Source organism: Anthonomus grandis, chromosome 22 (genome assembly GCF_022605725.1).
Source record: "Anthonomus grandis grandis chromosome 22, icAntGran1.3, whole genome shotgun sequence".
NCBI lineage: Eukaryota > Metazoa > Arthropoda > Insecta > Coleoptera > Curculionidae > Anthonomus > Anthonomus grandis.
This window is the reverse complement of record NC_065567.1, coordinates 9795772-9823212: the sequence shown is the minus strand read 5'-3', so window position 1 is coordinate 9823212 and position 27441 is coordinate 9795772. Positions and strand designations below refer to the sequence as shown.

Here is a 27441-nt window from a genome sequence, read left to right as displayed (position 1 = left end):
ACACAAATTTTGTTCATATGCCAAAGTTCTAGCTCTTAAAAAGAACAGCCTCCGGCCAATTTTTTCGTTTATGTGACGATTTCAGGCTACAATTTGACTGTACTATTACGTGACTGTACTATTATGTGACTATACATGCTGTACTGTTGAATACTGCTGCTGTTGAAGTCTTGCCCTTAATGCGGTTATGATAAAAAAATATTTATAGAATACTTTTTCTAACCGTCTAGTCAGTGGGACTGGCGATATTGAATAGTCTCCTAGATCTCCAAATCTGTCCCTAAATTACATTTATATTTGGGGTTATCTTAAGGAACCATTTACAAACACGAATTTAATAGGCCAACAAATTCAGAGCAGTTACGAGGGAAAATTGTTGAATGTACTAATTCCATTTCACGAGAAACTCTCTCAAGTTTATTTTTTAGATTTTTATACTTTATTTTCATTAGAATAATGCTTTAATTTTTATTATCACAGCTTATTAAATATTTTGAGATTATTATTCTACATGGGTTGTACTGATATATATTTAAAGCCTGCATCAAAGAAAGAAAGAAATGCCTGAACTTTTGCGTAATATTTTGCGAAATTTTATTGCAAATAATACAATTACCCCCATTAAAGTCAGGCATTAACGTCGTAATGAAAAATGCGTGCTTTAAATTGATGTGTGTGATTGCGAGTGATTTAAATTTTTCTGCACCTAACGCACCATATTAAAAAAATTATTACTATTGGTGTTTGGATTTCATAAATGTAAAAAAAAACAAAGATTTATTTTTTAAATTCTTTTGGTAGTTTAAAATCTGAAATGATTGATAATTTTTGAAAATTCTCTAAACAATATTAATTTAACAAAACCAAATGGAAGATAAGGTCTTTTGAATACCCTAAGCAAAGAGATAGTATACAAAACAAATATTATTTACAAAAAAATATTTATTTGTAGAGCCTTGCAACCATTTAAATTTAGTTTAGATATTCATTATTTATTACAGAAAAAAGTCTTACTCAAATCCTGTAGGTGTTTTGGGGTTATAGTCATTAAATTTTTTTTAAATCTAACAACTCAATAGTTTTTTAGCAAAAAACTTTCGTTTTGTAGAGGTTTCCAACCATCTACAATGGGCTTAGATATTTATTATCTGTTATAGAAAAAAAGATTTATCCAAATGCATGGGGAATTTTGGAGAGAGAGTTAGAGCCTTTTTGATTTCTTTAATATTTCGCTTTTTAATTAATTTTGGGTGCTGGATATGGATTCGTCGCTAGCTTCACACACATCAATTCTTCTCTATTTATCAAGGAAAATAATAAATAAAAACACTATTTTTCAATTTTTTTATTTTAAAATGTTGAAAATTATTTCCATTATTTTGACAGCTAAGACAATACAGCCTATTTTAAAATTCTTCACACACATTTACAAATGTTTCTCTGGATATAGCACGGTCTAATTCCTGAACTATTCTATACTGCTCTAGTGACTCAGGTTGTATTTTAAAAACCACAGATTTTAGGTGACCCCACAAAAAGAAGTTAAGAGCTGTTAGGTCCGGGGAACTAGGTGGCCATTCAATAGGACCTTTTCTTTTCTACTGGTTAGGATAATGATCATCCTACATAATGAGGAGTTACTGTTTCGTGTTGGAATCGTAGTAATGTCTTCTTCTAAAGATAAATTCCCGTACTATTAATTGTTTAATAGACATCTGTAGCATTTCAGCATATATGTGGCCATTAAAATTTTAAGGTATAAATATTGGGCCGATAATACCGTCTCCCAATATACCAACCTAAATATTAATTTTCTGGGGGACTGGGTATGCCCTTCTCTAAATACGTGTGAGTTCAAATCATTCCAATAACGACAGTTTTGTTTATTAATATGGCCATTTAAATACACGGCACACCCATCACTCAAGCAAATATTTTTAACTAGTCGAGGTTCTGCAATAATCTGTCATTATTTCACAAAAGTGGGTTCTTCTATCCGGATCGTCGTCACCAAGTTCTTGCAGTATTTGCAGTTTATAGGGATAAAACTTGATGAAATTACGTGACTTTTTTTTATTGATTTATGAGATAATACAGTTGCTATAGCTGCTTAATGAGTTGATAAAGTTGAATTAATTGGAAACTGACCCAAAATTTCAATTTTCCCTGTTTTGTCGACTAATCTAGGTTGATTTCTCTTTTTGTTCATGACAGAACCAGTTTCTTAACATTTAACTACTAGTTGCCGAACATACTCAGGGCTTATATTTTGACCTGTTTACCTTTCGTTGAGCTGCCCTTAAGAAACATTCATTCTGGGAATCATAAATGAAAATAACGTTCAGTTACGCATTGTACTGTACACCATTGTAGAGGATAAGTGCTGCTTTTCGTTTAAACTGACCCGAAAGTCAACTGTTCTTAAAATAATAATACTAGTACAAGTTACTTTTAAAGTAAATTCTGTGATAATAAAATGCGAATATTTATAAACAACGCCTTTTTTTTCGGCAAAAGAACCATAGCAAATAAACCAATACCAAATACCTATGGGCTTCATATGTTTAGAATTCTTAAGACATACGCCAGTATATCAGTAACCATCATTTTGAATATTTAATTAAATAATAATAAAATAATTCAAAAATGTGTCTTATTTATTGTTTTGCTTGAACAACAGAGAAGAATTTTCTGAAATTTGCCTTTCCATGACGTCATTAGAAAGGATTTCTCAAGAGCTTCAAGATGATGTTTCTCCCTTGATGATGATCCCTTTCTATTTAAGATTTGACGGATGAATTTAGGTTTTTTTTCCTAATATATGGCCCTTTTAAGTTTTTAAATTGTCACCCTGTATATGTAAATACATGTTAGGATTAAACATAAAAACTTAATTATTTAGACATATAAATTAGAACTTTTAAAGAGCCTAGTTGATATTTTGGATGATGGGATTTAAATCTTTTATTTTAATGGATAAAAGATTTATATCGCTTATCCTCATTTAGATCAGAAGAGTACCCAAAAAGCAAACACCCGTAACAACGTTACAACACTATAATAACTAGCCATTGGTACAGCCGGTAATTGCCAAATATCAAAAAAATATCTCAAAATTTACTGGTAATACAACTAAGGTACTTCTAATTACACTGTGATTGTGCACTTCTATATATTTGCTCATTTATTCTTCCCTCTTATTTAAATTTTCAAACTTCAATGAAGTGATAAAAACAAAAAAAATATATATAAAAGAATTATAAATGTTATTTTGGTTTAATTCTACCTTGTTTTAATTTCCTACTTTGTTTTCAAAATATAATTTAGTAGCTTAATTTTAATAATTACAGTTTTTGATAAGTAATGTTGAAATTAACGTTGGAAATACGTTGTTAAGCTGTTAAAATATGTTTTAAAAACGAATTTTATTTTTTATTTTAAATTTATATTTTTACCAATTTTTTCCATAATACATGTGAAATACCTGTGGCTATAAAATGGAGAGGAATGAAAATGAAAACTTATTATTTAAGTAGAAAATCTTAATGCAATTGTAGCTATCTTAATCTGTTCAGTTAGCTAAAAATAGATCATTAAGAATCACTTTATTAAAAAATACAACTTAAAAACTACATATATACACAGAAGTACTTTTATATTTCTCTTCTACACACATGTACACATTTACAGATTTACAAACAAATAAATATACTCCTACACACATAGTTACTTAGATTTCTTAAAAAGTTTTTCAAATGTATTGAAAATCCTACCATATAATATCTAGGTACTTTATAAAACTCATTAAGACCCTTATAAAACAGTGACATCATGGTAGAATCTTGTTCTGCTCAAATAAGAGCTATTCCTGTTTCTTGTAAAATAAATATTTAAATATCAGTTTTTAATGGTAAAAATTCGTTAAAATATTTTGGCACTAGATCTTTTTAAAGTTTATAAATAAAAGTTATAGTAAGAAAATATAATCTTTGTATTACTGTAAACCATTTGTAAAACTTTGAACGAATATCCATCAAATCTAAGGATTAATCTCGTTCCTCTGATAAATAAAACTTCTAAGAATCCAATATATTTTTTGAATATTAGATACAAAATAGTTGCACAATAAAATGCGATGGCACTACTGTTTCAAATAATGTTATGCTTTGCTGCCCTTGCAAAGGAAAAAAGTTTTTTTCTAATTTTTTTCTTTATAAATTCTAAATGTGCCTCGGAACTTCATAGATTATCATATTGAAAATAGTGGTTAAATTCATAATGGATTAATTGTAAAACAAGGGTAAACACCAGTGGAAAAATTTAATTCAGTCTCTTGGCTATATGACAAGCTTCGAATTTTTATATCAATCCCAAAAGTTTGGTATGCTAATTACACAAATTGATTGTTCCAGTTCATAATTCCTTATGTTTTTTCCTCTCTGTTTCTTTTGGTTTCCTAGTTGTCCAGCCCTGAAGAACCAAAAAAACAGGACCGCATGTCGGTAGGGACCACTTTTGCTTCCTGTCTTACGGAATATCTCGATAAACCTATTACCTAACCGTTTACCTCTTAATTTTCTGTGCTAGCTTTCTTTGAAAATAACTATTACTGTGACAAAAATGTAGGCCTCTTGACACAAATTGAAGCGATACTTAATTAATATCTCTTTAAATAACTTTTTGTCCCTTAAACACGGATCCCGACATTAACTGATAGACTTTTTTTTTAAATTAATAAAAATTAATCACCTTTAAGTTGGCAATTCGGGCGAATTGCAAGTTCATGTTCTGATAAAATTCAGAGAGAAGCGGTGATTCGTACAGCCAAAGGTTTTTACAAAAGACCCTTGGTAAAATTGTCCCCTTTGCCTCTGCAAAATTAGATGAAATGCTCTGCCATTTCAAGGGGGTGGGAATAGTTTAATCATTAATAATTTTTTTTTAATAAAGTTTTTTTTTGTTAAAGGGAAAAGAGTTTATACATATTAACATTTAGTCATCACTTTTAAATTAAATGGATTTTGCGTAAATTTATTAATTTTAGTACTTTAATATTTAATTTAATTATTTACTTAAATTTTCTAATATAATATTTTCGTGCTCGACTTTCCTGAATTTTGTATTAAATCCCTTATATTCCCTTTTTACCTGCTGGCTTATTACAGAAAGGGTAAGCCGCGTCTTTTATTTACTTTGTTTTAATTTTTTTGATTAATTTTACCGCTGATTGCTTATCTTGCAGAAAACCCTTTCGGTAGGTATTTAAGGCCAAGGAAAAGGGTATAACACGTATTCACAAAAGCATACAGACTAGCCTACACCGCCACAATTTTGTTTTCAGTCCTCAAAATATCCCAGAGTTTCTCATGGAAGGCACGCTCACCAAGATTCATCAACATATCGACCAATAACTTTCCTATTTACCTAGATCCAACCTTGTACAAACTAATTACATCTTGCATTACAGAACGCATATGCAGTCATTGCAACCGGAACAACATCATAACGATACTGTAGGGACTGGGGTCAAAGCATAGTCCTCCGGTATGTATCCGCTTGTCGTAAAAGGCGACTAAAGGAACACCCTGGGCCATCAGGGTTAAATGGTGGCACATAATCATGAAAATGGAGAATAACCGAAGCCTCGGGGAAAAGTCGCTGCCTGGGGATGGCCAGGGCGTGTCTGGAGCCGGCGCTGGACATAATAGCTTGCGGACCATCGGTGGCAGGGTGCTGAGGAGGCAGGCTTCTGTCATACAAGAAGCCACAGCTCCACCACAACCGCAAGTTTCACAGGGTCACCAAACACCAACCAGAACTCAACCCGCTGAAGGCTGCGCAGGAAACTCAGCCAGTGCTCACTCAAGCAGGACAGCGCTTAAAATGGACAGCAGCGATGAATGAATCTATAATATGCATTTTCTTTAAGGTATCAAATCTGGGGCAACAGATAATTGGCTATAGACAACAGCTACATGTCGAATTCTGCAGGCAATATCCAAATATGAACATGACTGAGCAGAGAATCGCTGACCAATACCACGTCATTTGTAGAAACAACTTATTCCCAGAAACCCGAATTAGTCTAGTTGGTAGCGAGTGACTAAACCAAAGCAAAGCACCAATGCCAAAAATGATAAAATGAACGTCTGCTCTGCCGTCAGGTTTGTGGAGGAGAAGTTTCGACTTCCCTTAGACGCGGCGCCACTGATACTTCCATTGATTTAATACGGTATTGAATTGACTATGACCGATGCTTAGCTAGCCAGATCGGTATATGCACCCTCCAATCAAGTCCACGATATATTTGTATTCCAAGAGAAGAAACATTCTAAAGACTGAAGTTATTGTTTTTATATTAAAAAGATAATCCAGAAACAACATAAAAAAACACAGTATCTTGCCACTGAGTTTTTTTTATGTTGATTTGTAGGTCGTGCAGTAAAAAGTATTTGTCTAGAGTCTCATAAGCCTTTTTTTGTACATTGAAGGTTTACTAATTTTAAACTGTGTATTGTATTTTGTATTTGTATACAAAATACAATACTTTTATTAGATCTACGTATACATAGTCACTCTTGCAAGTTCTAGTTTAAATGACAAAATTTTACATTTAGAAAAAACTTCTTTATAGCAATAATCATGGTTAGAAGAAGGATGCTTGGAAATAGAATTCGGAAAGTTAAGAACTTGCGCGTGATGGTCAGAGAGTGCTGAAGTCAGTACGTAACAGGAGTTTGCTTTCTTAAAATTGCAAAAAATATATATTCCAGGAGAAATCTCTAAGCCCGTTGTGTTTTTTGCCCATTTTTAGGCTACCTAAATCCAACCAGATATGGATTAAAAACAACAATATAGAATAGCCAAGCTTAATCATGTACTTTATATGAATGCCCTTACGTTATTAGCAGCTGCCCGAGACCAATTAGACAAATGTTAAAAGTTATGTTTTCTGACCACATAGGAATTAAATTTCTATTGAATATATGTCGTACCATTACCATTATTATGGGTTACTTGCAACCATATCGACACAAAGCACATAGACACTTAACGCACATTTAAGAATAAAACAAATCCAACGAATAGATTATCGAATTATATGCAATAAATTAACCATCAAGTTCATTTAAAGAACAAAATGACTTTTAAAAATAAATCTTAGTAGCAAAAACTAGTTTAAGGCCTTAAATATGTATGGTATTCCCGCATTAACCTGTTCCTTTGGTATTGTTGAATGGAATAAGTTCGACATCGATAATTTGCAAAGGAAATGTAGAACACTATAAACGAATGCTAAAAAACGTCAATTAAACCACATTGCCACGAAATATTGGGGAAAAAGTAACTAGATTATTCAATTTCCAAACTGCTTTTATTATTTTCTGGAAAGGCCGAAACATTCGTAATACGAGAGGTATGTATGTGAAGCGAACGAACACCACTTAATCTTCAGAGCCGCTTTTCCTAGAAATTGGTTATATAAAATCAAGTTATCAAGGAACAACCTGAAATGTGTTAATCAAGGAATACAGTCTAGGAAGTAAATTCCGACGAACAACCTAAGAGCAAAAGCAAAATACAAGCAAAAGAAAAAGTTTTCTATCGTGCCTTAATCAATTTTAGGCATGATCGATTTACCTTTCTTCACTTACTCTCTCCGTCCCCTGCACACTACTACCGTTGATTGAATATTCATATTCTCAATCAACGCTACTACACATCGTAAGTTCAAAAGTGGTGAAGGCGCGAGAATACTGAAACTCATAATGTATCGCAAAAATAAAGGCTTGAACGAATAAAATGATTTATTATAAGGGAGAAAAATATAAATAAAAGAAATTAATAGTTAAAAGCAAAGATTTTGAATGCTTGTTTAAATAAAATAAATTTGGCTAAAATGTGTAACATTAAGTAAAAAAAGTTACCAGTGATAACTTTAAAACTAAAAATTAAAAAATAATAATATTTTGTGATCCTAGACGGGCAATTGACATGATTCTCTATGTCTGCGTCAAGCTAGCTTCAGATTCTATAATATATAGAGTAATGAATAATGTAATGTAATGTAGAGTAATGTAATTATAGAGCCCGATGATTATGAGATATGTAATCGAGATGCATAACTTAAAAAAAATTATGGCGTTTATTTTGTGAAGAAAAGACTCACTTAAGGAAAACATTGCCTTTATTAACCATCCCCTCCACTTCCACAATGGACCTCTTTAATAAAATACTGTTGGTATGGTGCTGCAGCGAGAGGACCTAGGCGGTAATTACTGAGGCTTGGTGAATACAATCACCGACAATCGTCCCTTCGCATCGACCTTCTTTAGTTTTCTGGCTTGTATATATGTACTTCTAGCTGGACAGTGTATTCTTATATGCACAAAAATAGTCAACTAATTTATTAAACACGATTACAATTCTACAAACATTTATTTACACTATATTTATTGTCAACTATTTATTTAAAATGTAAAAATGGCGCCAATGTTCGGACTTGAACTGGCCTCCTAGCGGGGAACAGAATCCAACTATCAGCAGCAGTATCTCAAGATTTTCTCAATATTTCTATTAAGGGTAGTGCCCAGCGCTAGAAATTGTATAATTTTCAGTAATTGCAATTCCGCACGTATACAAAAAACATCTGTGGATCTGTGGGTTCTGTTGGCGATGCCGATTCCTTAACAGTATCTAGACAGAATTTACTGCCAGTGTAGTCAAAAGCTTATTTGTTCATCTTGGTAAAGAAGTTAGTGATAACAGTATATTAAAAACATAGATATCTGTCTATGAAGAACATAATAATTCAAGAAATCCTATTGCCACTCCTTTTAGACAAATATCTTCTGCTGGGCATACTCCTGATGAATCCTCAGGTATGGCTTACCAGGCAACCTTTAGAGCATGGCACGGCTGTTGTAAGTGCAGCAGACGCATTCCTACCCTTCTACGCATCATGTCTCAGACTTGACTCAGACTGGATTCAACGCAAATGTTTTGCGTTATGGTAGACCAGTGAAGTGTTTTGAAAATGTCGGAACTTTTCAGAACCTGTTAAAATTTATCTTGTATTGTTTGTCGACGAATTTTAATATTTTCTGTATTAAAAGATTATTTCTGTAGAAGAGCATAGTATTATAACTGTAAATATAGAAGAGTATAGCAGTAAATTATCCCAATATTAAAAATTTAAACAGCTGAAATCAAACAGGCCATTGCCGTGGTCCTGCACTTCTATTCTTGATTAACAAATTATTTAGCACTACCCGTCGGCACTAAGGCCAAATTCGTTTTCTAAAAATTTTTCTAAATTTTGCATTAGAGCAAAACTCACACTTGAACTTTATAAAAACAAAAAAAGGAACATAAAGCATTTGCAAATAAGCAAAAAAAAAAACGCGTGAAAACTTTTTCAAAACGTCAAGATTTTTTTGGCCATACTGATTTGTAATCATATTTGTAAACTATTAAATGATTTATAATAGGTATATTTGTTAAATGTAGTCCCTGCATATATTTTAATAAGGGCAATGCTTAACACTCTTAATAAATACACTATTTTTTTGCCATGTAAAATAAACAATTTGTGGAACCATATTGATCTGATTAGGTAACTTTTCCTGTATTTAATAACCCTTTACCCTGTACACCCTATATTATGGTGCTATATTTATATTATACCCTTTACCTTATTGTTATTATTTAATTGAGTCACTAATATTCAATAACTGATAAGATTGGGCTTGGTTCGACATAATGGTTCCAGGGACAACCTTGCTTCGTCGTTGGTAATAGAATTAATAAAATAAATGTAGTGCTAATATATTTTATTGAAAAAAATGCAAAAATGTATCTGTACAGATATGTACAGATGAAGTATAAAGATTATTTTTATAAAATTTTATGACATGCAAAACAAAATAAATATATACAGTGTTGTAATTTACACAACTATAGTTAATATACTTCAGTTTCTGCGCATTATTAGTTTTAAGCGTAAATCAAAGAAAAATGTGATTTACGAACTTATATTACAACTAATAACCTGATTATTTTCCAAATTAACAACTTAAAACTAACACTGTCTACAACTAAGGAAGATAAACGATTTACACAAAAGTTTAGCTTTATTTAGCAACTTGTTAGTGTTACTTAGATAAATCTATTTCGGGAATGTCTAATCCTATAAATTGTCAAAATCCAAAAAAAAAATATCTTAATAATTTTATAAACAAAAAAAATTTTCAAATATAAAATATTTTAATATACTTATATTGTAATACGACCAGTGAAACAGTATTTACTATGAATTAGTGTGCTGTCCATTCCGTGACGTGAACCTTGACAAAATGTACAGATATCTCTTGTATCATCTTGGGCATAATGTTAAATAATTTTGGAGCTACCTACTTGAAATGGCGCTATTCAATAGTTTTTTATATGTATTGACCTCAACATTCCTATTTCTAAGGCTACTTTGTATGGAGTATGAATGAGATAAGGCATGGACGAAATTTTTTTTTGTGGATATTTATACTTAAATTTAACAAATACGTTTTTCTCTCACATATAATTTTTGTTTCGCTATAAACTAAGTTGGAGGGAAATACATGATTTTTTTCATATATAACTCTTAGCATCTACTTTTGTACGACATTTAATTGTTGCAACAAGCATTCATGGACACACTTCAAGCCACCAAGCCATAATTTAAATGGGATTGCTTTAAGGAGTAATATACAATTCTAAGATGTCTGATGTTCAGGTACCTTTTTAAATATTTAAATGTTTAGATAAAACCTCTTATTTTGATTGTCAGTTCCTTGAGTTGCAAGTCCCACTTTAAATGTTGGTCGGAATAGAGAGCAATTTATTTATATTTAATGGTTCTAATTGAGGGAATTTTTTAAATATGATGTAAAAGCTATATATCGTCTTTTTATCATTTAAAATTATCTTATTCTTTTCGGACCAGTTTTAGCTCCTTTTTTAGGCTCTCCCAGATCTTATTAGTATATACAACAACCGTATCGTCCGCAAAACATATTATTTTTCCAGTTGTGTTAAACTTAAGAAGACGTCATTTGTGTAGGATAAATAGAAGTTGTACCAAAACCGTACCTTGTGGGAACTGAGACACCACATGTTACGTATCCTGTCTGCTTTCTACCTGATAAATAGCCTTTAATAAGATTATTTGCTACACCACGTATTTCTAACTTTTTTAAAAGAATTTTGTGATTTATCTTATCAAAGGCTTTTGTTAAGTCCATTTATATATTTTTTCAACAATTTTTAATATATTGGAGATGAGAGATACTGGTCTAAAATTGCTAACATCCTCCAAAGATTCCGACTCAAGGAAACGGATCATTTAATTTTACATCATAAAGGAAAATCATAATGCAGTATCATAGCTAATTTATTATTTTACATTTGCAGAAAGAAAATTGGAAGAAATCTCTATATTTCGTGGGTACATTATTATGCGTTGGGTTCTAAAAACTATTGGAACCATTTTAGCAACCGTAAGAGATACGAAGTCGAAAAAATTTACTGGCATAGTTGGGCAATTCGGTGCCAAATCAAATTCAATTTGGAAAGTAACACCATTACATAATATTTTTTAATTCCTACAATTTCTTTTAATACTTATTTGTAGATTGGCTGGAAGTTTCGATTTTTTCGGATATCTTCAGAAATAATCGGAATTTGTTCACTTTCTTAGCACTATTAGATTCGGTACCAAAATTCATAATTTTGCCTCTCTTTAGTTGCGTATCTTTTAGGGTATCGAGATCCCAATTATCACCCTTGAATTTGGGTAACATAATTTGTCTTAAAAATATTTCGAAACATAAAAATGCACCAAAATAAACAAATCATAGTAAAAACGTTACTGAAGAAATATAGTAGGTAGTAGGATCATTCGTCAGTGTATAAGATTTCGATAAAAATCTGCATGTATCTACGTAAAAATGCTAATTATATTTTTGTAAAATTACATTTTCACATAATATAACTAACTGATCTATAATCGCTCTAACTATAGAAAAGTGGTAAAATATTCCTTAGTCGTCTTTTTACCTTTCTATTAATAAAGGAATTTAAAAATATTTAGGGAAGAATCTTCCAAATTCTCTAAGAAACTTTGAAGTAATTGAGACCAAATGAGAGAACAATTGAGATACCAATTTGAGACACCAATTATATATCTTTTTGATATTTGATATCTAATGCTTCTGTATTTCTTCTGAGTCAGACCTCTTAAAGATATTTATTTGTAACTTTGATCTATGCTCAGATTTCCATAACAATATTGACAGAAATCTTAAATTAATTTGGTATAGTATAGTAGAATAGAAATAAATATCTATATTTTAACATAATTTCTGCGTATAATTGCCTTTTCCATGATCATTATTGTTTCTTCACTATAGTAGAAAAAGAGAAGATTTTTATTTTATTAAACTTTATTAATATTAGTTACAATGTCTATATCACTTCGAGAAATTAAATCATTAAAATCAATAACACTTAGGCTTGGCCCTGGCAAAACAACTATAGTTTTACGTAGCGGAGAGTCGCTTCTAAATTCACAGTCTTTCTGCGGCGCAGTTACGGCACTTTTTCTTAAATTGTATTGTTCTTGAAGTTTATCAAAAACCTTTCTTCGATTTGAGTTTCTATTTGAAAATATGGCATCTTCAATGGAGGTTTCACTATCATAGTTAATGTGTAAGTTTTTAAAATGTAACTGAGCTTGAGTTCTTTCAGTTAACGGAGTTTTGTTTCGCATAAAATATCTATTTCTTTGACGAATTTTAGAGTTTTTGTAATGCCTTTTTTTCATTGATATTTCTGTAGTTATTTGGGTTGAAATAACACCTGTATTTTGGTAATATTCCATGAACGTTCTTAAAAGATTTCTTCCACAGCGCATGTCTAGAAGGAGTTAGGGAAACACTTTGATCATATTAACCTGTAACTTATATAAAATGGAATAACAAATGTATTATTCTAATTTCAAAAGAGGTTGGTTTACTCTGCATAATATTATAAAAACGATTTTTATAAACATTTTTCTACCAAGTTTAAAATAAAGCTTTACTTCAAGGTTTATAACAAATATTTACTACTCTACTCTCTTTCTACGTTATACATTTGGATAATGATAATACAGACCGAAAATTGAGAAGTTTGACTTATTTTTTTGTGGAAATAATTGGTTAATTTTTTAAAATCTTTTATTGTCGTAGTTTTTAATATCACCATACTCTTAAGAACTTAACAAGGACGTTGGATATTCCAGAACCCTTATCAAAGTCGTGTATATACCACCAGAACATCTCAGTAGGTTAGTATAAGTACGTACTCTTTTATTTATTTCTTTAAACTCCAGTCAAAACACATTAATAATGTAATTACAATGAGGAAGTACCGACCAACTAACTAAACAAAATCAAACTAACCTAATAAAAAAGATACAATAAAATTACTAAATAAAACAATAAAATTAAACTACAAGGAAAAGTTACAGGTCAATAAAGGTAGTACTAAGATACATACCAAAATAAAATAAGATTAAGTATAATATTAAGGACTAGAACAGCGGATTAAAAAATTAATTTAATCCCACATTAAGTAGTTTTTCTTAAAGAGTTTAAACTTTTATATTAAAGGTAGTTACAGAAGTTTGTGGAAACTCTACATTCCTATTTTTTATCGACTGTCAAAATTAATTAATAGTTTTTTAAATGGGTTATCGAATGTTCTGAATTTATAAGGATTACTATTTTCAATAACAGTAAAAAAGAAAAAATAAATCATATCAACCTTCGATTACAGCTACTACAGCCTATGCTCCCACTAAACAAATTTCGACATACTAAAAGTCAACGTTATTGGGCCTACTACAAACGACTTAGAATTATAACGACCTGTTCTATTAGGGTAGAAAAAAAGCTTATGTAAATATTACATTTAGTACTTAATCAACGACAAAAGTGGAATGAACTACTATGAATGATGAGATACCAGTTTTTCCGAAAACAAACAGATATTTAAAAATTATTTTTTTTTACATAACACTAATTTACTGTGTAGTGACTTAATATTACTTAACTAGGTCTAGGTGCTTATTTTAATTGTTTAGGATATTTGTTTCATTAATTTTAATCAGAATAATGTATATAGATATATTGGAATAGTTTTTAAAGCCATATTTAGATGTAAATCCAAACTATGATCCTTTTTATTTCTGAATTCACTTACCCTACCCTACAATATAATTTCATTTCGGCTTCAAACTAATCCTGTTCTTGCCAGAGCAATATAAGGTATCGGGTTTCAGAAATCATATTACTTGATAATTAATTATCTGATAATTTTATCCTACTTTAAATTAAATTAATTCATGCATATCGATAAATTTTACAGATTAAAGGTTGTCTGCCAATCATTGAATTCTTACAGCATATGTATTTGAAACAATATATTAAGTAAACCTTGGAGATCTTCTAAAATCCTACTTATGGGTCTATTGTCTTTATAACCAAAATATAGGGTGGCTTAGCACGCGGTATTTCGGTTTGAACAGTACGGTATTTTTATCAGTTTTAAGCATTAAAGTGTTAATCTTCGCATGAAGATCCTCGTTGTTCATCGTTAGTGGAACACGTGTCGAGTTGAAGTATTTTGCTGAAGTGTTAAAACCTTTTTTATTTGAGGTTTGTTGTTTATTAGGTGAGATTCAATCTACGTATAATATATACAATGTTTTTTAAATGCGATTCTCTTTGCTATTCAAATTAGTGCAAGACAAAGTCCGTGTGTTTAATGTTTACGTTGATGCATACAAAATTTGTGCATATTATTTTATACATCACTTCTATCTTTAAAAAAGGATACAACTATCTTCAGTATATGGTGTAACAACCTCACTTCCTTTTTGTTTATATCCAAAAAATGAAACTTCAAAGGTGTAGCAGTTTACTTTTTCACTGAGAAGTGAACATAAAAACCTTCTAGAAGTTCCAATTTTGCTGCTATCTGAATTAAACATAGTATGCGAAGGTACATAATCATCAGCAGTAGCTGCTAATAGTTTTGGAAATAGTATATGTCTTTCATATCTAAAAAATATATGATACAATTTGAAAACTTACCACCCTTTACATATCTTCCCTCCTATATGAAAAATTGAAAACTCAAGTTCAATATATATAATATTATCGTTAGAATCTTAAATAGAAACTGAATCCAATATACATTAAGCTCACTTTCTAAAAAATTACGTTTAGCATTTCATGCAGTAATTAGAACTTTCTAGTGTTCAAATTACTATTTACATAAAAATTATTGTATTGATCTCTACTTGAAATGGTCATTTAAACCAATTTCCACTTAAGAGTCTAAGGATTAACCATTAAAGTTAAAGCCATTGGGGGTTGAACTAAGTAAGTCTCCTTCTCGAAAATAAAATTGATTTTATCTATATTTTTTTCTGGAAAAAAATATGAAAAGAAGAAAGTTTTCAAATTGATACTTTGTATACACATTACTGAAATCATGAAAATATACTTAATAATAAATACTTAAGATCTTATTTTAATGGTAATAAATATACTAAATATACCTGTACACATCTTCATAAGTATTGCCATAAACAAAGCATCCAGTTAGGCTAGAATGAGCATGAATATCTACGACAAAATCTAATTGAAATTCCTAAAAAGCTACAAGAAATTAAAAAACAAAAATCATATATTTACTTGTGGCAAATATACCTTACTTTTATCTAATATTATCAGAGTATCTATCACATCTTTAATGGTTGGATGCAACCAAGAGTTTGCTATATGCCATGATCTATTTAAGTCTTGGCCCATTTCAGTACTTCTATAGTTACCCAGAAAGACACCATCTGGATTGAGCATTGGTATAACTTTGAATGTGACATTTTCTCTTAAAGTTGAAGCTATTGAGCTTGAGCTTATAAGTAATTCTAAGAAACCTACAAAATGTATGTTTTAAAGGATGGAAGCTAATTAATTCATAATCTTAAATAATAACAAATTCTTATTCGAATGATATCTCCGTATCACTATCTAAGATAAGGATTACGATAGAAGTTGGCTTGGATTTGGAAGGTAGAACTTGTAAAGTGGACTAATTATTTAAGTATCAAAAAGTGATGGGCAGAACATTTAGGTAGAAAAAATAGACAGACTTCTATTTCTGAAATCGTTGGTAGAAAACAATTACTTTTACTGATAGGAAGTCCGAAGTAAATGATATTTGAATGTGATGTTATTATAGGTAACTTGATCTTTATTTTCCTTATTTTCGTCCTATGCCTAAACACCATGAGAGTAATTTTGTGCATTCATTTTTTAGGGACAACACTCGAAAAAAGAAAAAAAGGTCGGGAAAGTAGCAGTGGAAGCAGAAGCGATGAAAATGACAACCATAATAAAACTACTCATGTAATGCCAAGATCATTGCATTGGACAATAACTAACATTTGACAACATTTGACACTTTCTCTAGTAGAACCTATAAATATATCTGTTGCCGACTATTCTTCTCCAACGACGTCCCAACAAACCTATGATATCAACGTCGATCCTAAAGTTATAGTGGACGGTGGCTATCATGAAAATGATCTGGGTCGTTATATTGGGTTGGCTACCCAGCTATCGACGGAAAAGAAATGGGAGTTGTTACAAAAACCTTAGATCCCGCGCAAAAATTACGATTGTGAAATTGTGTGATGATGCCATTTGAAAAGAAAATTTAATCATGCTTGGTTGGATCAATATGTACCATGGCTAGTATATTCCAAGCGACTAAAAGGTGCTCTTTGTAAGCATTTTGTTTTGTTCCCTTGTTCCCTTCGCCCATCGGCACTGTGAGAGGGATTTTGGGATCATTTATGGTCAGGCCATATATAAAGTTGAAAAAATATGCGTAAAGACTGCCGAAAGCATGCAACCACCAACCTTCACCTAACAGCGACAACTGCTGCAAAAGGTTTTCTTAAAAACATTCCTGTAGACATCCAACGGCAAAGTGGACACCAAAAAGCAATCGATGAAAACAGACAAATATTGTCATAAATTATTTCTTGTATAGTATTTTGGGGTCCACATGATATGCCTCTTAGGGGAAAACAGATAAAGATGTTTTATATTTAAGGGGACCACAAATTAAAAACTCACCTGGAAAAGTGCCGGCGCAATGCAATTTACACATCGCCAAAAATACAAAACGAATTGATCAATTTATGTGGTGAAGTTATTAAGGACAATATAATAAGTGACGTTCAGAAGACCATGGCTTATAGCTAATGAAACAGCAGTCGTAGCTGGGAAAGAACAGCTGTCAATAGGCGTGCGATTCTACGACGAAAACAAAAGGAAAATCAGAGAAGAATTTGTAGGGTTCGTTGAACTAAAAGCACAAAACACTTCAGCAATTCACAATTTCTTGATTAGTTCTGACCTCCCAACCAAAGATTGCGTAGGGTTTGGATTTGATGGCTGTTCTACAATGGCAGGAAAAAAAAAAGTGGAGTGCAAGACATTTTGAGAAAAAAATATCCTCGTTCTTTATATTTTATTGTTCGAGTCACAAACTCAACCTTGTTGTGAATGATGCGAACGCAGTACCAGAAATTAGAAATACTGTCGCAACTGTATAGGATGTTATAACGTTTTTCAGAGAATCGAAACTACGCTCCAAACCTATCACGATTGTGTGAGACGAGATGGTCCGAAAAATATAAATCAATCAGAAAGTTTTTTAAAAATTTTCCAGAGCTTGTGAAATCTCTAGAAACGTTATCCGTAGAGGGAAATATGCCACCAGAAAATCTGCATATTAGTTGCATTTAGCCGTTACAAAACCAGTTTTTATTATTGACCTACAAACAACAGCCAAATATTCAGCAGTTTTAGAACCAGTAGTTAGCGCACTGCAAGCTGAATCGATCGACATAATCTCGGTAGGGAAAAAATAACAAAAATATTAAGGACATTCTCAGAAATGACCGCTGTTGAGTTTCCTGATCTTCACTGACATAGAAGTAATCTGCCATCAGTCAATGATAACAAATATCGGTGGCGTTCTCTGATAATACCATACATTGATTCACTTATTTCATCATTGAATATTGGATTCTTCCAAGAAAATATTCCGGCGTTTGCTTTAAGTAAGCTACATCTCTTATATATGACCAAGACCAAAACCAGCATTACAGACTTACACAAGAACGCAGAATCATTCCAAGAACTTTATAACCTGGATATCACCGGAGAACAGAACTTTTGCATAATTTATGGATGAAGAAGGTTTTATCAGATGATCAATTAAGGGACATAGAAGTAGTTGATCTGTTCAACGAAGCTAAAATTTTTTACCCTGCTATCAGAAAGGCATTGATGAAATAAAACGTGGCTTAGAAGCACCATGGGTGAAGAAAGGCTTAAAGCTTTATGTCTGATGAGCATACATCGCAATTATTTAAAAGAAAGCAGTGAATTTGAAAATACTGTTATATACAAAATCGGCAAATTCGAGAAGTTTACTGTTAAATTAATATACATATACAGGGTGTCCCGAAAGTAATGGGACATAGAATAACAGTAGATTCCTTACGTCAAAATAATCTGATTGAGATCAACTTGCCATACCCTAACTTTAATAGTAACTGACATACAGGGTCTCAAAGTATTATTTGATTTATCGTTTTTATCACTTTAATATCGTCTCATAGGTCCTGAACCAATTGACATACTGACATGAAATTTAAAACATACTAGTCTTTTAAAAAGAAAAATAAAATTTCCTACACAGCTTTTGTGTTTTCGGTAGAGGGCGCTCGTTGCGTTAATTTTTACTTTTTTAGAACCCCTAATTTTTTTTCAGCACCGTATATTGGTTTAAAAAGTATCAAAATAAATTCCTTTTTCAATTTTACATTAAGAATGTATACCTCATTAAAGTCGCTAGGAGCAACCATTTTCGACATAATCACCATTTTTCAAAAAAAATTTAAACTAATATTTATTTACTACTTTATTTAAATCGCATCTTTGGCAGTTGGCGTTGGAGAGAAGTGTTTGTATTACTTATGTTAAACTTTTGAATGTCATATAAATTTTTTAAAACGAGTAAAAAGTTGTTCTCTTATGTTTAATCATTTTTACCAATTTGGAGATGCGTGATATGCTTTGTGTTTACGCGCAAGTAAATTTTATTAGACGGCATGCCAGACGCAGGTATCAGGAAATATTTCCAGATAGACAACAACCAAACTATAAATCATTCCAAAGAATTTATAGCTGACTAGGAGAAACTGGATCATTTCGGTTGAAAATGCCTGTTTTGGGTCGCCAAAAAATATTTTACAAGAACAGGAAGATGAAAGTTTAGTCCACGTAGTAGAAAATCGCGGGTTAAGTATTAGGCAAGTAGCGGCAGCTACGGGTGTAAGCAAATCATGTGTAGGTAAAGTACTTCAGAAAGAAGGCCTCTATCCATACCACTTTACACCAGTTCGGTGTTTGATCCCACCAGATTTGCCAGCCAGAAGGCGTCAGTTTAAAAATATGCAAAACGCAGATAGGCTCCCATGAACTACCACCTAATTTGAACGGAGACTCGTAATTAAATTTCTTATGAAATGAACTTGGAGGTCTTTTAAAAGATATACCAATAAATGTATTTTTGGCAGTATTTTATACAAGACATGTATTTTATACAAGATGGGGCGCCAGCGCATTTTTCTCGAACAGGCATTTCAGATAAGCATGATTTGTCCTAAACATAATAGCGCTTTGCTGAAAAATGTATTTCTTTATATAGGCTTATTCTCATTATATTTTATAATTTTGGGGAAAAAGACTAAATATGTAATACAAAATCTAGATATTTTAAATTCACATATTTTAAGTTCAATTTAACTGCTCAACATCTGTATTTGGAATAGCGTAGAGTTAAATATAAATATACTAAAGAATTAAATATGTAACAATTGGGCATGTTCATATTACTTCTTTTAATCCTCGAAACTCTTTTCAGAAGTCTGCTGAGCAATTAAATAAAATTTCGGATGCTTCAGCTTATGTAGAAATGTTGCAGCGTATGCAATATTTCTTAATATTTTTTTTAATATATGAAAAGCCGAAGAAATCTTCGTTTCTTCTTAGTTATAAAATATTCTTGAACAATATACGTAGTATATATTTTTAAAAAGGAGCGGATATGTGGATATTAAAGTGATAAAAGGACAGGTTTTTGGAAAAGTTCTGGAAGGAGGAAAACAGAAAGTACGGGTAGTACTTGCCGACAAGTATTTTTGCTTATTGGCTTCGCAAGACAACCTAGTTCGGCGTTTCCCACTTTATATGTCAAAATTTAAAAAATTCTCAAATCTGTATACGTTTGTTTTTTGGAGGACATATTTAGTCATATCTTGACTTTCTTCTATTACTTATTACTATATTCAAACTCAAACGACCCCAAGTCGTGCAAAATAAGAGCGGAGCGGAATGGCAGACAATTATCATAATATATAAGATATGCGCAAGTCAGGTTGGGATAGGAGGAAGCTAACTGCTCATTTGCATTCACTTGCCTCCACTGAATCTATTGCTAATTTGATTTAGTAACACAATATTTTAGGTAAATATAATAAAAATCTAAACAAAATTGTAAATAAGCAGAATCACTACAGATTTTAATATATATCTGTTTAAAAAGTACCTTGACAAACAAAACTAGTTGGAGTTTCACCAGGATGAACTCTAGCCATAATACAGACAACTCGTCTTTTATTTTTGGATTTTGGTTTTTCAAAGCTTTGGAGAGCACCTACGGTTATTAAATCTACGCTCCTCTTTTGCTAAAATATTAAAAAAATAAAGTATATTGCTTTTAGGGCTGTAAGCTTTTTAAATCTTTTAGAACATTAATAATTATTTCAACTTGAGAATATTTGTCTCATTATATCTGTGATTCAACCCAAACGTTATTTTTTCTACTACCGTGAGTAAAGTACTTTAATTTTACTAATTTTAAGTACTTACTAGTTTTTTTTAATTATATCGATTTTTTAGTTGTTGCAAAAAAATTTCCCTCAGTGTGTATTAAATATATAATTGTTACTCTTATTTTAAAATTGAGGAAATGATACGCCTCTGGTGAAGGTAAAATTTTAATATATTTTGCACTAGTGTGCTTTTCGAATTACTCGATTCAGACTATATTTTAAAATTCTTTTATTGCTTTAAGATAAGTCACGATGTATCTTTGTTAGATAGTAACAAGTATCAAGATAGTAAATGTCCAAAAATTCGATATCTTTTTTTAATAATGTGGGAAGCTTGCGTTCGATCGGATGTCAGCGACTCATTTATTTATGGTTTGTAGAGGTTTAAATCCTATCGACTAATAGACAATTTTTTTTAATATACAATATTTCTTTAGGAGTTTTAGCAGTTTTGGTTGCCAGCAACCCACCAGACGTTAGCTTCACACTCATTTATAGGCGATTCCGTCGACACGGGCCTGGTTCGTGCAAAAGCCCTTGGATTTGGGAGGCAGTTTTAATTTTTGACGATACAAAGGAATAAGGCACTTGAGATAATTAAATAATTAAAGTTGAGCTTTTCATCAAATAGATATTCGTACGAAACTTAAGTATGAAAATTTGTATGTAGAGGTTTAAAGAGCTTCCTCATTGTTGCCCACTCAATCACAAAAATTTTTCCTAGCATAACAAGAAAAAAAATTCATTTGGTAGACGGGAGGGACGGGGGATCCAGACCCTCAGAACTGTGCGTACAGGGTTGTCCAGTATTGTTCGCGGTTTGGAAATGGTTTTTGATTGTCACAGTAATATCTTTTCAATAGGCACCTTATTTAAGACAAGCACCAATACGTAAGAAAGCAATGGTTGTAAATAAAAGGAGCGTTCAAAATTCTTTGACATTTTGCTATATTTGTTGTCGTACTTTTTTACATACTAGTGCGTGATAATTTGGTGTTTATTTTTTATCAGAGCTCTGGAAATATTTAGTTAATTGTAGAGACCAGCAATATTATAGTTTGTATTTTAATGACGGAGAATTTAGAAGCATTTTTCGTATTTATTACTTTGCAAGCTGATTTGCGATTTCGCCTGGATAGCTAAACAATAATTGATCCTGTATTACCATCAGCCAAAAGTGCACATAATTCCGACATTCATTACCTTATAACTTAAAGTGGAAATTTCACAAAAAATTTTTTACTTCTCATAATATTAACTAATGACGGAACGAAAATGGTTCATTTTTGAAATGTTGTGCTAACGCGGAAGCCCCCTGTCTACGTAATCTTTACGTTATTTTCGTATATTATACGTAATGGTTTAATACAATGAATGAACAAATATGTCTGAATGTTTTAGTGAGCGTCTGAGATTTACAACAATCTCTAAGGGTAGAGTAAAAAGAGAATAAAAAGTAAGAGGTTCAGACTGAAACTTTGAGGCGGAGGTTACAAAACTTACCAAGTTCTCCGCAGTTGCAAACATATGCAACATCTTGAACAATATAGGAAATTTCGAATTAATAAAATTGACTTCCTCTTCCCAAATTATTTTTACCCTATATTGATTTGCGATTCGCAAGTAAAGAAGAGAGAGCTTAGATGGCATCTACTTTCCATCAAGAAGAGTTTTTTTTAAACCTATACAGATTACATGACAAATCAACTATAAGTTTTTTTTGCAAAGTAGCTAATGTGGACTCCCTATGGCTATTTGTTCAAAATAATAAAATAACTGGTACTACTGACTAATCGTCCTCCCTGAGAGACTGTATTACGATATAGTCTCTTCATAAACGCTGTGTAAAAGTAAGGAACCTAAAACAGGAAAAGATTAACATAATCTTTTAGTGGTATTAAGTATAAGATGGCGAATGTTAACCCATAAAAAAACCAATACATTTCTTGGTAAATCTTGCAAGGTGGAGGATAGAAATCCTTGTAAGGCGAGCGCGCAAAGGAAAACAAAAGAAGAACCAACAAACTGATATTGTTTGTGTATATGATGTCGGAGTACTAAGGGCATTTGCGAACCCTAAGCTTTCATCAAAGTTGATATAGAACTAATGAAACTGAAAAAAAAGCTACGAAATTTTGTAAACTTTTGTTTCCAGGACTTCCAGCAGAGTTCAGCGAAATGAAAAAGCTGGTTAACTTTGTAGATTTGAATCTGCTATCCCATACATTTGGACGTTCCGATCATGAGATTATTATATTAGGGTGTTGAAAAGTATTACACACAGGAAAACAAATCGGGATAGAGTCAAAATGTAAATCACTAGACAGGAATAAGGCAGTTACTTAGTAATACTTATAACCTTGACAGTTTACTTATAAACATAACAATAGATTACAATATTAATAATTTGAATCAATAGAAACGTTTGGGTGAATTAATCGATAAATACCTTCTTGCGCAGATTGGATTCTGAAACGAATAAATTTAGGCCACTAAATTTGTTGGTTAAAATTTATTCGTCTTAGAATCAAATATGAGTGAATAATTATTTCAGATTTGTATGTGTCTACGTTACTTATATCTATCTATATATTATTTATTCACTCTAAGAGCTGAAATATCTTACCACGCTGGTGGAGAGAATATTTCTGGTAAAACTTCCACTAAGGTAAGCTGCTTTTTTCTCCAGCATGACTAAAAATGCTTGCATTCTTGAGTAGCTATAAGGAGGAGCCAACGCAAATTGAAAAATGTCCTCTTCTTTATCAAAACCAAAAGAAAAACTGAGCACGTAGTGTCCTTGATGCACATTGGATTTATGATAAAAAACATATTTTTTTGGAATCCTTTGCCTAAATTATAAAAATAACACATATATTTTTATATACCTATTAGATAACGGTATAAGCTAAATTGATAGTTAATACATAGGTAACTTTAGGTAAAGGTTCTTTTGTAATGAAACTGGGATATGTAATTTTTACTGGATGTGTATTTTTTAATTAAAATGTAGCATTTTATTTAAAAAAAAAATGTTGGTGTTATTTGTTTATGATAAGTTGTTTATACCAGCAGGCAAAAATTACATCAAGTTCTTATATAACCATATAGTTTTATCTATAACCCAAGTGGTTGGGCGCAATATTACTAGCTGTTTTAAGGATCTTAATAAGTGACGATATCTACACATGATAGCTTCTATAAACGGAGCCCGTTATTTTTGATAATTTAAATGTCCTTAGTCGTAGAACTGAAAAAAAATTCTTAAGAGTCAGTAACAATATTACTAGCCGGACACTCTACCCTGAGAAATCACTTAAGATGAGCGTATTGAGCATATATCAGGACGGTGCCTTATTTGTCTTTTTTTGGTTTTTCATACTTTTAATTGCCTAATTGTGATGAGCTTTTATGAAGCTTCTTCAGATGGCCATTGTTTGTTTGATTATTACACAGTTTCTGTTTATTTTCCACTCGACGATAATGAATAGACGAAATAAACTATTATACTATAATTTTTTCCGGAAATTGTTATTACAAAAGTTAATAGTTCTTCTATATTCTTACCACTTAGGTCTAGTAGTGCTCTTCACCAAAGGTGTCATATTTCCCATAAATAAATTTCTTTCTTTACTAAAATTAACAATATTAAATATAACCCTTTGGTCCAGTTTGACATTGTCTACAGTAAAATTAAACCAAAATCGTAGTCGAGGACAACAAGTGTCCGGACGAACAAATAAGTCGTACTCGTATTCATTGATTAAGTCCACTCTGCCTAAATTGCCACATTCGAAAGATGCATCGAAACAAAGGTGTCCTTTTTTTGCTTTTCCACTATGACCTGGAGGGCGCATTATTTGACGATTTACATTACCCAGACCTCCCTCCCCGTCACTGTCATCGGAATCTAAAACATAAATTAATTTTATTTTTGAAAAAAATATATTTAGAAACTTTTAAATAAACATCTCAACTGCTATATGATTACATACACCGTCCTTTTACATGCACATTTAAATCCTAGTAATATGGGTGTGTGTTCTTTTCTTTTTGTGTTTAGAATTATCTGTTTTTGTTTACTTTTTTAATTTCGAAGGTGGAGGCCTTTTAAGTCTGGAATAAATACGTAGGCATTTTGTCTGAAGTCTAGTCTGTCAAGTCACTAAAAGTGCGAATTCATACTCACAAGCTCGCATACTATGCGTAAGTATGCATGCTCTAAATCTTATGTATGTTCAATAACTTATTGCAGAATGGGACTATGTCACAATGTAAAAACCCGAGAGCCTGAAACACAAATTATTGGCGGACTCCAAAGACTTTATTCGGAGCTTAGCGCAACCGAATTTGGCCAAAGATCACTGACCGAGCGGTTGCGAGGGTAAAATTCGATTGGACTGACTCTATCGTTTGAAGCCTTTGGCTCTAAACATCATGCCAAAAATTCTAAATTGCAATATTTTTAAATTACGAGTCAATTTTACCACTAACTAAAAGTCTTTATTTTTACTCTCGACACGTGTTTCGCTAACGATTTTAGCATCTGCGATAGAAGATGCTAAAAAAACTAAACTAAAACTACTTACAAAAGGCCTTATATACTAATGATGTAACTAATAGAGCGAAAAATGCAATGAAGCAAAGCCGAACAAATGTTAAAACTAACTAAACTATAACTTGACTATTAGGGATTGCACCTTTATCCCTGTTAATAATGTGTTCTTTAATAATGTTTAATAATAATAGAAAATTAGTTGCATACGAAAGTTAAGCAATATTAAAGGTCCAATCCCTTTAAAGATACCTTTAAACAAAATACTATGAAATCCTATGCCACTTGATTTTTGAAATGGAATTTATCTGCTAAGTTAAGTGGTACCCTACCAGCAAGATGAACCTATCGAAAACAATAAGGAATAACGCATGTGCGTTAATTCTTCTGGAAAGAAAAAGTAGCAAAGTTAAGAAAATTACTTATTCAAAAAGTTGACTTATTATAAGAAGTGAAAAGGTTATACCTATGCCTTGCCTTGTCTTGTTTGGGTAATTAGTTTCTGCTTTCAATTAGTGCAATTTGCTAGCTGCGGGTGATTCGTGAAAAGCCATCGGGTATGTACCCTGTTGCCCGAATTGAACATTTCATGATAATAAGACTTTCACAACGGAAAATTTATAATTTTTGCAGGTTGTCGCCACCACCAACGGCAGGGGGTAGGAAAGGCTCTAGGAAGGGGTACGAAGAATTGCAAAACACAAAGAATTATCACGTATTGACTGGGTGAAGGATGACGCGAAAGTCCTATTATATATTGTATTTTTTTTCAAGCTCTCATTATCAAAATATTTTTACATAAGGTTTTTTTTGTTTTGATTTTATTTTTTTGTTTTCTCTTAAGGATGTATCACTTAAAAGTGCCTCTTGCAGAGGTACTTTTGAGAAACGGTTTTTATAATCAAGATGCATTCCTATTTGCTAACTTCACTTACATCATACGTACAATTGTTTTGTAATTTTTGATACTGGCAAATAAACGTTTTGAATTTGAATATATATTATGCTACATTAATTAAGTGACCTTGTTTTCTCTACTTGTGTTTGTCTACAAATAAGCTATTTTTTTAAGAAGAAAGAATAACCACTTGAGGATAATAGACTATTAATGTAAATATTACCTTCTCTTCCGTGATATACACTTGTATGGTTCAAAGGGTCATAGCCATTAGAAACGCCGCTTAGCATTTTCCAGATTATTGAACAATTTTATCACACATTTTTAAATAGCGTTAAATACGCTCTATTTTTTATACATGTTTCTAGTGCATTTTTTATATTGCTTATTTAGTTTTACTTCGATAAACTTAGCTCAACCAAGGTGTATAATATATGAAGTGTTAGAGAGAACTAAAAAGTCTGTTGAATTGCGGGGGCGAATTATCGGAAATAGAAATCTAATAGACGCGATTACGATTACAGCTTTGCATGAAAGTACGGGCAATTACGGATTGCACCCAGCAAGTTTAATATTCAGGTTTGGGTTAGTTTCAAGAAGGTTTATAAACTCTTGAAAAACTTTTTTAATATTTTTTTAGAGGTTACAGGGTGAGTAGTGTGCTATTTTGTTTACTTCAATTATAAAAATAAGCTAAATCTACAGACCCAATTTTGCTAGACAGAAAACTTGCAATTGCAGAATAATGTAAAGATAGTATGCCAAGGGATAGTACAGAAGCCATGAGTGAGATTCTGTTTCATCTTTTCTTTGATTCTCAATTATAACAGTAACAATAAATAGCATCAGTAGCATTAAATCTCCAAGTGTGCCATTAGGTCAACTGATTTTGCGTCGAATTTTCTAGGGCGACCACTTATTTAAGCC

General features: G+C 31.6%; 1 protein-coding gene across 1 annotated transcript; it reads right to left on the bottom strand.

The window, feature by feature from the left end:
- Nucleotides 1-15101: 15101 nt before the first annotated feature.
- LOC126748693 (cytosolic carboxypeptidase 6) lies at nucleotides 15102-26875 on the bottom strand. Its single transcript, XM_050458071.1, has 7 exons — nucleotides 26738-26875; nucleotides 24629-24971; nucleotides 23688-23913; nucleotides 20776-20914; nucleotides 15800-16021; nucleotides 15644-15743; nucleotides 15102-15140 (listed from the first exon to the last, which is right to left on the bottom strand). The coding sequence occupies exons 1-6, from the start codon at nucleotides 26802-26804 to the stop codon at nucleotides 15736-15738; spliced, it is 1005 nt and encodes a 334-aa protein (XP_050314028.1). The 5' UTR covers nucleotides 26805-26875; the 3' UTR covers nucleotides 15102-15140; nucleotides 15644-15735.
- Between the last annotated feature and the right edge of the window lie 566 nt (nucleotides 26876-27441).

Bases quoted from the DNA above. Each gene is read 5' to 3' on its own strand.
- LOC126748693 (XM_050458071.1), bottom strand. From the start codon at position 26,804: ATGCTAAGCGGCGTTTCTAATGGCTATGACCCTTTGAACCATACAAGT. The intron at 20,915-23,687 runs GTAAGATATTTC...TTAATATTTTAG, and splicing joins ATATTCTCTCCACCAGCGTG to CAAAAGAGGAGCGTAGATTT. The intron at 16,022-20,775 runs GTACTTTTTAAA...TACATTTTGTAG, and splicing joins AACTAGTTTTGTTTGTCAAG to GTTTCTTAGAATTACTTATA.